The following is a 14,866-nucleotide window of genomic DNA, read 5'->3' as shown; positions in this document are numbered from 1 at the left end:
ATTTTTCAGAAGCAAATGTAACATGAAAGAGATAAACAAAAAAACGAATTACGTTCACTTATTTTCAGTTTCATTACAGCGAACCTTGTGTAATTATTTGCAGAACAAAAATGCAAACCAGTCTTTCTATTTGTTTAATATCTATTGTTTATTTGGGTTCATTTGGAGAAGCTTGGCGAAGGTAAAGCTTTGACAGCCAACCAAAGATAATACTGAAGTTATCTTTTTCCATAAATGTATGTCATTTCAGGCGACGATGCGATTCTTCTTCATGCAGTTGGTCATGGGGATCCTGCTCTGCATCTTGCGGAGGCGGAATTGAAAGTCCCGTTGTAACAAGACCACAAGGGGCCTGTGGATCTTGTTCTCTTCCTGGTGCTAGAAATTGCAACGACGTCTGCTGTCCAGGTGAGCTCCATAACAATGAAATCTGGCTAGAATTATTGACTTAAGTAAACAACAGTACAGTTTTAAGTGAATAAACATTAACTTATATCAAACTACGCTCTTAGTACATTTATACCATGCTTCAATAGTTTTCAAAGGCGAGACAGGCATGGTCTTTGACTTGGTTTCTTAATCAGTTACGCCAAAGTACTTATACTTCAGTATTCTTCAATTACTTTGTAGTGGATTGCAAAATGTCGGCTTGGACATCTTGGAATTCTTGCTCGGCTACTTGTGGTGGAGATGGTCTTTCTAACCGAACACGTAAAGCAGCAATAAACGCATCTTGCGGTGGTGCATCCTGTCCCACAGTAACTGCGGAAAGTAGGCCGTGTAATCGGGTGTGCTATAACGGTGGAGTATTGATGTCTTCCGTATGCTCCTGCACAAAAGGATGGTCAGGAACATGCTGTTCAAACGGTATAAATTATTGTTAACTGTAGTGTTCCAGGTTTATCTATATAGCGTAATTCGTGGCCAATGGTACAGTAATTTGTTTTAAATTTGGAATTTCAGATATCGACGAATGCATAAGCATTGTGAACACAACTTGTCACGCAAATGCAGAGTGCATGAACACCAATGGCAGTTATTACTGTAGCTGCTTTATTGGATTCACTGGAAATGGCACAACTTGTTCTGGTAATGTTTTGCAACGAAACTGCAATTAAGTTAAATGTTTGATGGTCATCTGGTTTGCTCCAGCTCTTACAAAAAATTTGTTATATCAAACTATCCAATATCTTTGCGTTATTTTCAGTGTAATTCGTGGCCAAAAGTAATTTGTTTTAAATTTGGAATTGCAGATATCGACGAATGTGAACACAATTCGAGCACTGTTTGTCACGCCAACGCAGAGTGCATGAACACCAATGGCAGTTATTACTGTAGATGCCTCACAGGATATACCGGAAATGGAACAAATTGTACAGGTACGTTCGTTGTATCCATAATAAAATCGTTGCTCGATTGTAACACAACATCCGTGAGCTTGAGATTTTGTTATGTCTTGATGCAATGAACTTTTCAGCCCTATTGGAAAACCTGACGGCGGCATTGGAATCTTCAACAATCGGCATCATCGCGGTTGCTGTGACCTTAACCGTGATAGTAATTCCCGGTTTTGTTTTCATGGTTGTTCGGGTAGGTCAATGTTTCTTAACCTTTTTAAGGATGTTTTACGTTGTCCAATTAAGCTATACTAAGCAACGCAAGGGCATGTCGCCCAGCGAGTGTTTACAAGGATACCTGTTACCCTGTCATGGCAAAAACGCATTTAATAATAGACCCGCAACAATAACAGCAAAACAAACAAATAACTTTCTAGCGCAGTGCTCCCCAACCTTTTTCACCATTGACAAACTTCATAAATTTATGTATTTCTTTGCAGTTGTATTGCTTTTAGCAAGCTCTTGGTAATTTGTACTTTCCTGGTCTCATATTTTAGATCAATAGCTACTTCTCAAACTACTTCATACTTCAGTAGTTTTAAACAGTACAAATACTAACAATAACATAATACTTCTACTTAAGTAACTTAAGCGGTTACTTTGACCATAACTGCATAGAAACTATTTTTGTGTAAACCATTCAGGTTTCTAAATCCGATGAAAATGTTAGTAATAACTCAGAAGATAACACTGATGGTGGCCAAGAACATCCTTACGTTAATTATACCGTGAACACCACAAGTGGAAAATCTGAACATGGCTACATGGAAGAGAACACTGCATGCCAAGAAAACGCGTACATAAATTGCGCTGTGCACGTCACTGGTGGTAAACACGGAAATCCCTCTATTGATTACACCAGGAACATCACAATTGGTGAAAAGGAAAAGACTGCAGCATGCCAAGAAAATCTTTACGATTGTTAATTATGTTGTAAACTTCACAACTGGGTGCGTTGGACTCGACAAGAAGTATTTTGAATAAGAAATTCGTAACCGATAGTTTTGGTGCGTGGCACCAAATTTGCATTGTATTAACACAGTCATCCAGTTGCTGTAGATATGTCACGAAATGTTTTTACACACCTGTTTTATGAGCATTCTATTTTAATTTGTATCACCCAATTTGTCGGGCACAAGTTTATGGTTTGTTTTCATATCTATTACCCCGTAAACTGTTATGGAGCTTTCATCTTAGTGTGTCCGTGCACTGTTTGTTTATTCCACTCTTATACAGTAACTTAGTAGTAATTTAATAAGACAAAAACTTTGACTTAAGCAATGTACTTTTGCAGTTATGATCAGAGTATATGTGTTTGGTATATGTAGGGGAGACCGGGGTTAGTTGGACAGCGGGGTTAGTTGAAAAATCGCAGTTTTAGTACTCCCCGAACATCTTTGTAAATCTTTACTGCCCCTTAGTGATTGATAACGATGTTATCTATTCGCCATGTTAATTTTATTGGTCTCAGAGCAGAAGCATAAGAGTGGTACACGTTTTTCTGTTTTTTACACTTTGAACTAAAATTCGAGCTTGTTGGTAAATATAGTGTAACATAGTGCTCTAGAGAGACAATTGAAAGTTCATTAGTCTATATTGACCGTAGGTGCCATGGTACCAGAAAAGGCAGAGGCAATTAAATTACCTGGTTTAGTGGCTACATAAAAAGTAAGTTTTCTCTCCCATGTGCATACGGGGTTAGTTGGAAAATTTTGAATGGGGTTAGTTGGAATATGTAAAATCATATGAGTAAAAATTTATTTTATTAATGCTTGATGGAATTCATATTTTTTACTTATACAACCTCGTACAGTTAAGTTGGAACTTGTTATTTTATACAGATCGATAAATAGGCCTGCCTATGTACACTCTTTAATTGAAAGTATGCGCGAGTATAAACGCAAAACTCAACGTGGATCTACGCGGATCAACGAAACGCTGTCAGCAGAAATTTGTCTTCCCTGTTGACTTGTCGGGCTACAATCCACAATAGATTGATTGACATTCAAAGAACAGACACTTTTGAATACTGTATATAACAAATTGATATATTTTCCAACTAACCCCGTGTAGTTTTCCAACAAACCCCGGCTTCGGGGTTAGTTGAAAAATGTGACTGATGTCTGAAAAAATAAAGTTTGTGCGTAAACCTGTAACAATTTCTGGTCAGTCTTTTGTAATAAGTTGTAGATCAGCGTAGTCATTATGCCAGACTAGATAAATGTTTCGAAGATCATTCTGAATTTTGGTGGTTTAAATTTTCCTAAAATTTTATCCAACTAACCCCGGTCTCCCCTATACCAGGGTGGTCCAGAAATGTAGGGCCTATGGGAAAAAAATTAATTCCCACCACCCTACCATTTTTTACATTGGCTAAAATGAGGTAACAAGCAAAATTCCAGACAAATTGGTTAATAAATAATTAATTAGAGGTGCCACAAGAAACTGCAAATTGGGAAAAACCATTATAATTAGTTGGTGTGTAGACTGTTGCAGAGAATATCTGAAAAACCCAAAAGGGCTGGGCTATTTTCCAACAAGAATTTCACCAATGGCCATGGATATGGAAACTAAACCGTCGCAGGTTTGATGGCTCCAGAAACTGCTTTGACTGTTCGGAAACGGACCCAGTTAAACTGCTTTTCCATTGTTTTAACTCTGAGAGGAATGTATTGACCCATTTCAGACGAGGATCATTAATCGTTGCATATGGTTTCAAGTCTGGGTTGTATGAATTATAATTTAATCTAGTATTCATGAGGTCAAACCACTTATCCATCAAACCACTCACTCATCTTCACTTCTTCTCTTCTTTAACCTGCGCAAAAGTCAGCTTAGGCATACTCATACACAAAGTGGATACTGCTCCTTCACGGGAACCCTCTGCAAAAAAACTCTTATTTGTGCATACATGAACGATTGCAATTTTGATACTTGTAATGGTACATATATTAATCTGAAACCGCAGTGAAGGTGTGCACTAATAGCTTGTTACAGATGCAGTGTTATGCTGTGCTCACTCGCTAGTAAATTTAATGTAAGTTCTGCATCAAACCATTGGTTTTGAAAAAAACACAGCCTAATTCACCATATTCCCATCTCATGGAAAACAAACACTGCATCAAACGCTAAACATGACATTACCTTAAATATCTTTCTTCAATGCACTAGTTGCACTGCATATAAGTGTATGTAAAACAAATTTTACTTAAAACAATGTCATATCTTTCAAAATGCACTTCACACATTTTCACAGCATCTCGAGAAAATAGGTTTTTTATGTGCTTTTCGCTTCTGCAAGCCAGCACAATACACTCCAACCTTTCCTTCTTTTTTACAAATTTCCTTGAAGGTATCTTAAGCAGAGTCACGGCATGTGACCTGTTGTTGCGCATTGGTAAACAGCACAAGTCTGCTATTATTTCAGACTATTTAGCCTATTTCAATAACTCAAAACCTGCAACAAAGGAGAAAATAAATCAAAGAGACGAGACATAGCAACCAGCCAGCTGTCAGAATAAGTATGCCCACGCTATGGCCAAAACTGCCATCCTAGAATTGTACCGCCGATCGATTTAAGATGCTGTCTTAACTCAACAACCACTGTGCATTGCTTGGCACCAAAAAACCAATGATATATGCTTAAGAATTACTAAGTTAAGACTTGAGACTAACTGTTAAAAGTCTGCAGCAGTTGTTACTGACGGGATCACGTCAATTAACCATGAACAAATTAACCGGCGACAATTGGCCTTGATCAACTGACCGGCAACAAATTGGCCGGCGACACAAATCAACCGCTATGCATTTTAACCGTACAATTGTATGAAATAAGTAGTCCAAATTAGCATTGTTGTTGATTTAAGTGATAATGATTTATATCATTTGTGAACCGTGACCTGCTTGCTAACCATGTGCTTCCAGTTTCTTTGTGTTATATCTAGTCGCGGCGCATCAGCTTTAATCCCAGCCAATTTAGTATGTGTATTGCAGTTGTTAGCCTGACTTGTTTAAGTGAGTTGCCAGTAAACCCGTTGTAATACCTATATTTGTTAGCCACGTGACTGAGATACTTTTGCATACTAGATGCCTACACTTTTAGTATAAAACTGATTTTTAAGGTCTGAAAATGGCAGAAGTAATCTCAGAGAGAGGTAAGAAAAAATTAGTTTACAACCATTACATATTCTGGAGAGATGGACTGACTCTGTAATTTCATCTTCTGCTTGTTTGAATCTGTTCCTGCGTTGTCAGCTGCATTGGGTAAAGCAGAAAACTAATTGCAATCTTCATTATTGTAAGTCAAAATGCTTTCGTCAATATGTTTTCATCACACAAGGTTGACTTTAAAGTCGGCTCACCAGTACAGATGGGTCAGTTGCTTGTTTAAGAGGCACTGAAAATTGCTAAAATCATATCTGCAGTACACGTCTGTGCACTCATAAGTTTTCGTTCCACCATGACGACACTGTCTTTTTCTTTATGGCAACGAGGCTGCAGAAATATTTGCTCTGACGTAATCGCCTTCGTCAACACTGTATGAAAAACCATCAGGTGTTGTATTTTCTTTGATTTTCTAGCATGTTCTGCTTCTTCTACGGTTATTATGAAATTTTACACCTTACTTTACATGATGTTTCTTAAAAGAAGATATCACGGTAACGACCGCTAGCGGCGGTGGAGATTTATCGCATCATTAATTTTACATAACGTATTTCTTATGTCTGTCTATTCGTTGTAATATCACGTCAGGCAGCAAAACGAAAGCGAAAGGAACACCAGCAGGTAGTTCCTCGCCATTGCAAAGTTGAATCGACGTTATCTGAGCAAACTGTCAAACACGTTCATAAAATAATCGTCTCTTTGCAAACAACATGTGACCTTGTTATACTCCGTCGAAAGCCTGATCAAGATATTTAGCCGCCTTAGTACGCTACTATTTTCTCAATCATGGATAAAAACATAAATAAAAGCGTAAAATTAAGTTCTTGTCCTTTGAAGACAACTAAGCTTAAGCAATTCCACAAATAATTTCTTTCGGTGCCTTCTTTTCTTCGATTTGTGCTGCATGAACTTAAGCTGTGTTTATACAGCAGAACATTTCTATATGAAGGAACACTCGACTACATCAGTTGTGTTTTCGACGGAACCTTAAAAATCGAAAAATTTTAGGAAAGTGGGTTTTTTACTGTTATTACCACTTTAGATATTCATTTGAGATAATTTGCAAAATGTGAAACTATTTTCCAAAAAGTCACGTGTGATTGCATTTAAAGTGGGATAAACTCGTGTCATTGCAACCGCAAAGTTTGAAACAAGCATGTTAAGTTGACCATAAAAGTGACGTAAACAGTCAACGTAAAACCTGACAACTATACATTTTAAGAGACTTTACCGACGAATAAGAGAAAATCGTTAAACTCACACGGAAATAAAGCCCATGTCCAAAATGTACATTGGTTTTACAGGTATGTATTGAAGCGTATTCAAGCGAGAATTGACCTACTTTACAGCTATACACGGCTACTTTTATTTTCTTATTAGATAATTGGCTGTTATCTGAAAACAATTCCACGTTTTCAAAGACGTTTGCACCTTCCGAAAGGAGATGTTGTGGAAACCTTTGTTTCGACCATGAAAGGTGAGTTAAATTAATTAAATATTATATTTAGATTCAAGATTCGTTTTTTGTATAATTCAGATCTCACCTTGAGGAGACGGCTTTTTGTAAACCCGTAAAAACGGCAAGATCGGCCTGTCAATCAAAACCCTTTTAGATCGTTGGAGCTTGATGTGAAGCAAAAATACAGTGAATGAGGTGACTACCATTGCCTTCTTTGCCTTTTGCCTTTCGATGGTGACGTAAATCTGCATTGGATTTTTCTCTTATCTTTGTCTGCTTCTCTGACGTGTCCCCGTTCCTTTCCGTTTTACTTCACGACGCCGAACATAAACAAAGTCGAATTTGTCAAGGGATTCGTGACGCTAATCGTTTTGACGGCAAACAGAGACGTGAAGGGCTCGTTTCGTCAAAGCAACCATAACAAAAGAAAAATACGAAATTGGAAGGAAAAGCGACAGTTTATGCATTTGTTTTATCGTCATCCGAGGTCTTTTGCGTCTGAGAGGTCTTGAATTAATCATATGCGAGAATGACAAAGGCAACGACTTCTTTTTTCTCTTTAAGTTGAGGGTTTGGAGCTCATTAAAATACTAGAAAGTGTATAAACGTGTGTCAATGCAGAGCTTGGCTTTCTCTTACCAAAATGATCTGTCAAAGTCAAACGCATTTTCGTTTACACAACGGTTTAAATTTCTCTACGTGGAGCCACGTGTAGATGGTGTCAACAGGCGACGCACTTTTTAATTTTCAACGGCCGAGTCGCTGGTGATATTAGGTCGTGTGGAAAACTGCTTACTGTCGCAATCTAATTGCTAATCACTAAGCTCGGGCTTGTAAACGCGACGCCACAACAAAAGATAATGGAAATGATGATGTTGTTGACCCCTTGCGGTTGCTGTACGGCCCGTATTTAGGCGAAATACTTAGAGCGGGCGTTATCGTTATCACACAACACGGAAAGAAGTTTACAGACACTATGAAAATTTAACGTATATTTAAGCGAAGGTGTATTTCCATTCAGACAACCACTCGGATAATTGCAAAACTTTGAGGAGAAAACTTTTAACAAGTATTATATATTTTTACAAATATCTTATGCCTTTTACAAAACTTAAGGTATTAAATCATTTTTGCAACAAAAATTAAGTTGTACAAAGGTATATCCAGTATATGCAGAGAAATATAATAATGAAGATTAAGTTTGCCACTGACAATTTAAAGTGGATCGACTTACAGTGCAGTTTCATATTTTTTTGCGTGTTTTGCAGGAAAATTATTTCGTTAACACTGAACCTTAGATATAACTCAAAACATATCATCGGCCCTTCTTTAAAAGTTAGCACTGGCCACATGAATTATTCTTAATGTTTTCAAAATCGAAGTAGCGGATACTACCCACGAATTGCATTCCAAGGTTTTTAAAATTAAAGAAAACTCTGCTTGTTTGAGCCGTCAGATATAGACAAACTCTTGACAGCTTACAAGGTACCATGACGTCTGCAAACCGTGGATGGTTATTTTGGAAAAATCATTACGCTTCATAAAAACCTGGTATGATGGTGCCGGTAAAACAGCAAAAATATTAATTAAAAATTCTTATACCTGTGAATACATGGCTACATTTGTTCAATTTTGTCATCCTTCTTGCCATAACAAGCTTTATATTGAAAACTACGACATAAAGCGTTCTTTGCTCTAACAAAGTTATATAACAAATTCCATAGAACACAGGTTATCGGAAAAGTGTTGAGAATTTTCACTTGATGCGACGCATATTTCGTTCTACAAACAGGATAACGTGAACTAAGCATGGTCTACTTTTTAAGGTCAATATAAATTCATCATTCAATAATAAGTAATACATTAAAAACGAAAACCACAACCATGTGAAAGATTTCTATTAAACACAAGTATACTTTCGTGTTCATAAAATGAGGTATTTTCGTGTCAGCGAGCTTTTCGTAGCAAACATTATGGTTTCACGATATGCTAATAAGTTACCACAAAACCGCCTTCAGTTTATTCATTTCAAAGCTAAATATTTCACGTCCGAAAAAGATTATTAAAAATAGCCCGCGCAAATGCTGGTGTTAAACCAGCTTAGTCTTATTTTCGCGTAAATTCAGCCAGAGCCGACGAATAAAGTTAAATAAAAACAAGGAAAGCTGAAAATTCATTTGTAAAGCATATACATCAACAAACAAGCCTAGGTGTTAAACATGACATATTGGCCGTCTCACAAATGAGACATAACTAAATGGTTTTACGAAATTTTACTGGCTGTAGACTTTATTATGAGTTTAAACTAGCACTACATGAAAATGAAATGATTATGGTGAAAATGACGGTCGAATTTTCTACAGAAAACATGTGGTGTCTTCATAATTAAGCGTTTTTGATAGTTTAGTTAATGTAGGATAAGTTCTGCAGCTCGAGAACTCAGTAAAACTTTGGTTAAAGCCTGGTGTAAATCAATATAAGCTTTCTTGATCTTCAATATAATTGATGATTCTTCATGATTCTTCAATGACTCTTCAATATAATTGCTATCCAATTGATAGAAATTAAATTTTCCTAACTGAGTAAGTTGCAGGTAGTAGCCCTAACTTATGTACGATGCAGAGATTAGAATTACGCCTGCAGGAAACATTTGGTCCACAGACCAGTGAACAAAGAAACAAACAGATATTGGACAAAGTGGGAAACTAAAAAGAAAAAATTAAATTCAAAAACAAAATTATGCAGAGGGACCACTTCTAGCCAGATTTCGGTTTGCAGCATTTTCTGACTGCTATTCAAACCTCTAATGTTGATGGGTGGTTGAGTTATACTTGATGTTAGATTAGGTCAAATGCTGATACCGTAATCCCGATATTACTGCGACTTGAACGGTCGCCGCTGGCGAGATTTTTGATTGATTGAGAGATACGAGTGAGAACGATTTGCTCACATAGCAATGAAAAAAGATAAGATTCCCACTCGATTCTCGTCTCAGCTATACCAGCACGAAGTTGCCGGCTCGTGTTTTGATAAAAACACCGGGCAGCTGTACGCTGTTTACCAAGATTTCGCGTACTTCTGCCTCGGATCCGCTAATTATAGATAATAGTTTCTTTCTCATTAAGAACAACGCGACAACAGTACATGACGTAATCATGCAAGTGCTCTGTCAGGTTTAAAGACGACGCATTATGAAAAGTTTTCAAAACAACGTATAAACAAATTCGTAAACTAGAGACAGTTGTATTCACAAAAACATGATTTTAATTTGCAAAAACATGGGAACACGAGGAAGTGAGATTTATACCATCATGTGTCATCATGATAGCCTACCGGTTGTTGTGTTTCAACAAGTCATATTTCGTAAAAGTTACGAAATTGTTATTTTAGAAATAAGGATCAAACTACATATATATTTTTCCTATATATAGTAACTTGTACTGCAAATGAACTTTTAATTTGGAAACAAGCTCTGTTAAAGGATTTGGCTTTTCATTCAGTGCTCTTGGTATTTTTCGTTGTCGACAAGCTTATGCAAATAAGTTCAGAACGAGCATTTTCTGCCAATTGCATACACAATTTCATGCTTCTGTTCAAAGTGTTTTCGCTAATTTTAGTCGCAGCTAAAATTAGGAAATTGTCACCAACTTTGTTAGATTTACAGGTAAGCTTTATGATCGATTGCCGATGAGGGATTTAAATGCGGTATTTTATCAATTTATGATCAACCAGATTGCTAAATAATGCCGGTAAATGGGGCCATCAGAAATCGCTTTTACCCTTAATGGAGATAATGATTGGCTGCAATTTGTTTAAATTATAGCTTAGAGTTCGCTTCGTAAAGAACGGGTTAATGCTTTGCAACAGGAAAATTTATACCAAATTAGATACTTTGCTACAATATAGATAGAGTTTTATTCAATTTTCGAGATCGTTTTGAAATGCCCTAGGTATACGCTGTAAGAAGACAATTACGTTTATAAGTTGCACAACTACAAACTTCAGAAAAAAGTGACATGCGTTGTAGAGTATATATCTCGTTTAATAAAATAACGATGCTACCGGCTCTTAAGTTACATACATATCGGCATTTTTGTGGTCAATTCTCAGTCTCCGCAATAAATGCTTGTAGAAATTAATAAAATTTATTAGTGCAGCATGATCTATTTTTACGCGTATACAAGCACTGTGAAATAGGCATGCGTCCAGATTGGTGCAAATAGGTGTGAAATTAACCGATAGTTGCAACAAGCGGAAACGTACGTTTTACAAAATGGCCACCTACCAGTCTTATGTATTATGGCAATAAAGTTTAAGCTGTCGCTTGTACAAGGCACAGGAAGCATAAGAGGCTTTGTCGTTACCTGATATTGATCAATTTTGAGATCTTTCACAGCAGTCTTTCTTCCAGCGTTTTATTATTGGATTGCATTAATGAAATTCCGTAAAAGATTACTACGCAATTAATGTTGATTAAAGCTTTTTACGCTTTGATTGGATTGTGATGGTTGTGATTGTGATTGAATTTAACGAAGAAATAAAAACTAACGTTTGCGTAGTCGTGAAGATTAGCCTTCTGGTAACTTTCCGATACTAAACCCGGTGGCAGAAAAGTTAAAAAACTTCTTATTTAACAATTCAAACTTCACACAGTATAAATGCAAGCACTACGGCAAACATCGATCCATGATTAGAATTTCACAAGAACTAAATTGTGAAAAAAATGTATGCAGAGCAAACGCATGAGCATGTGTTGCATTTTTTCAGAAGACTTTTTATCGGATTAAAATATGAATATTTTAACTTTTCTCTTAAAAGAAAAAAGAAATTTAACTTGCGTAAGGTTAGAATTTGAGACTATAGAAACTTTCCATTAAAATATAAATAATATTCTGTTAAGTGCCAAAAAACAGTGCCACCAAATATTTTGAAAATACTAAAACATACATTTTTGAAAAACATTTCATGAACGTTACAATAATGAAGTTTTTTGAAGCAGTTTTACCGCAAGGAATTAGGCAAAATTTTGTTTACAATATATTTTAATTTTTAAAATTTTAATATTTTTACTTTCACATTTTTTACTTTAACATTTTTTACTTTACAAATTTACAAATTTCAACAAAGTTGAGAACAAAAAAAATATATATACCGTCAGGAAGGCAGAATGTTAGCCTCCTATAATGTAGAGCCTCCTATATATATATATTTATAGGAGGCTAACATTCTGCCTTCCTGACAGTTTCTTTTGGGTGTCCACGGGCCTTTTTTGCGGTTAACCTATACAGCTCGGCTAGAATTAAGCGGTGTTTAAGATCGTTTGCTGGCAAAACAATTTTAGCAATCTGCCAGGCGAGCCATTAATGTCTCATTAATGGCCGAACACGCGATACCCAGCAAGCGTTATTAACGTTAGCTCTTCCGGGTAATGTTTATAGTGCAAAGACCTATTTATGGTCCAGCTAAAAAGCAGTATCAACAGTTAAAACGGTTTTAACCAAAACCCGCACGTGAGCGCAGCCAGGATTCAGAGAAAATCGTTACTGCCCGGTACTCACGACTCCGTGAACGGGAATTGTTATCTCAGTCAGGAAGAGCTTATGCAGCTTAGTCAGTGCTGAAAACTTTAGAAATTTTTGAGAGTCAGGGATATTTTGTTTTGATTAATTAATTTTTCAGAACTGAAGGAAGAAGTTGATTATTTAATTGAATAGGTTATTATTAGATAATATACGGTACCAGAAACTATCGGTTGCATAATACAACTCGAGAAAATAATTTTTATATTATTCGAGCTTACTGACACGCACAACCTTGTATAAGCAATAAACAAAAAGGCCATTTTTGATTTTAATACGTAAGAAATGTCAAAGACGAAAAAAATGTTTGAAGTTAGATATGAAATTTCCTTTCGAAACAAATGCAGGTAGGTGTGAGTCATCGAGGCGTATTTAAAAAGATTAGCAAAGCTGAGTGGACAATAAAGTTTAAAGAAAGACTGCAATGAAAGGCTGTTTTGGATTATATATTTATGCCAGTATAAGTAAGCAGTTTACGTAGAAATAATGTCCTGTGACACTCCCACAGAATGTGTTTCGCCAAGAGTACCAACCGCATAGCTTCAATGACTTACCTTCAAAGTTGGATATTACCACGGCCAGCCCACATCTAAAAACTACTATTATACGTGCAAATTACTATTTTGTTATTGACATAACGGGTCCTACTCGGAAAGAATTGCTGTTTTCACGTGGTGATGTAAACCTGTTAGCGCACAATTCCAACAACTTTGCGAATACAAAGAATTTCGTCACAATTTTCTGACAGAACCCTAAATACTCAATCCGGTACTGTAAATTTCTTCAGGATCCAGCCGAAAACAACTCTTCCAACACAATAACAATAATTACATTTCTATTATCGGGAGTAATGTAACATAAGTTCTACCTCTAACTGGTCTATATACAATTTTGCTTGATCAGTGAAAGGCAAAGTTGAAACTAAAGCACAAACTTCTTATGCAAAACTGCAGGGGGCGTGCTGCATGTGATATATTTATAGTAATTTTTTGCGTAAAATTTTGCGTATTATCAACTACATGCAGCTCAAACAGAAAACGTCTGAGAAACCGGTTTTAGCTGTGTGCCTCCCCTGACGCTAATATGCAAACTACCGCAATACCTCTAAAGATACAAAATGAATAAGATAATCCTTTTCTGAGGAAATCAACTTCGTTTCCGAATGATTTATCTGCTGACTAATAAAAATAAATAAATACTAAAGAATAATAATTAATTAAAGGCAACGGAAAAGCAATTAGCTTCGGAGTATATATATATCCAAGAAACAAAAACAATTCATTGTCTTTCGGAAATAAGTTACACCATTAAAAGCGGACATTGTGAACACGTTTCAGGCTTTAGCGTATAGGATTACGTTTCAAAAATCCCCCAATTATCCAGGAAAATTTGCGCAACACATTTATTTCCAGACATAAAACGGCATCATTTGTTATGCAAAACCAAAGCAAAGGTTTCACGATCAGTCAGTTGTCCCGCACTTCCTTTATTGAACCAATTCTTGTCTCTTTATAGTAGATCTGTTGTAGTAGACCGTAGCTTAAGGATCAGTTGCAAATTACATGTTTCGAAACAATACAGTTTTTGTAAAACTCCATGATAAAAATAGAGTATAGTTGAAAAGTGTTTTGCAATTGGCTGTATGGCGAACAATGCCCTACGTATCGTCACCAGACAAAATATAAACAGATTTCGAAAAATTACCCCTACTTGAAAAGCTACCAGACTAAACAGAAACCATAAAATTTGAAAGCGAAGTGACCTTTTTGTCTATTTTCTTTACTTTTTTGGGAGCTCAAGCTGCTTATTTGCTATGATTTAATTTTGATCAGTATCTTAGAAGGGTCTCATGTTTGAAAATTATATCATAGGTTATTTGAAAACATTACGTCTAGGCTGTAGGAAATAATTACAATGCTGCAAAAAGCAAGATTTTTTAATTGATTGTGACGAAATAATAGGATGGCAAAACAATAAATTATGTAGATATGGATGTTTATCTTATACACAATATGACAATTCACCTTAACTATACAATTTATAATTAAATTATGCTTTAAGATACCTATAGTAAAATATTAATCATTTTATGTCGTGTCTTTTCTAGTAAAGCTTCGAAAAAAAAGAATTTATCAAAGTATACAAAGATTTATATACGGATTTATGTATAAAATAAAGATCTTTCAAGTGGCTTTCACGATTTTCTTTTACCGAATGCACAAAAGTCAGTGTTATACGCCACGGTTACGCGCTTAGGGTTTCATACT

At 36.0% G+C, this 14,866-nt stretch overlaps 1 protein-coding gene across 1 annotated transcript; it reads left to right on the top strand.

The window, feature by feature from the left end:
* Window positions 1-84: 84 nt before the first annotated feature.
* Window positions 85-2,606, top strand: LOC143452183 (uncharacterized). The gene is made up of 7 exons (XM_076953053.1): window positions 85-181; window positions 251-408; window positions 631-867; window positions 964-1,089; window positions 1,254-1,379; window positions 1,478-1,590; window positions 2,042-2,606. The coding sequence occupies exons 1-7, from the start codon at window positions 111-113 to the stop codon at window positions 2,321-2,323; spliced, it is 1,113 nt and encodes a 370-aa protein (XP_076809168.1). The 5' UTR covers window positions 85-110; the 3' UTR covers window positions 2,324-2,606.
* The last annotated feature ends 12,260 nt before the right edge of the window (window positions 2,607-14,866 follow it).

Source organism: Clavelina lepadiformis, chromosome 4 (assembly GCF_947623445.1).
Source record: "Clavelina lepadiformis chromosome 4, kaClaLepa1.1, whole genome shotgun sequence".
In the NCBI taxonomy this organism is placed as follows: Eukaryota; Metazoa; Chordata; class Ascidiacea; order Aplousobranchia; family Clavelinidae; genus Clavelina; species Clavelina lepadiformis.
This window is presented reverse-complemented; position numbering and strand designations above follow the sequence as displayed.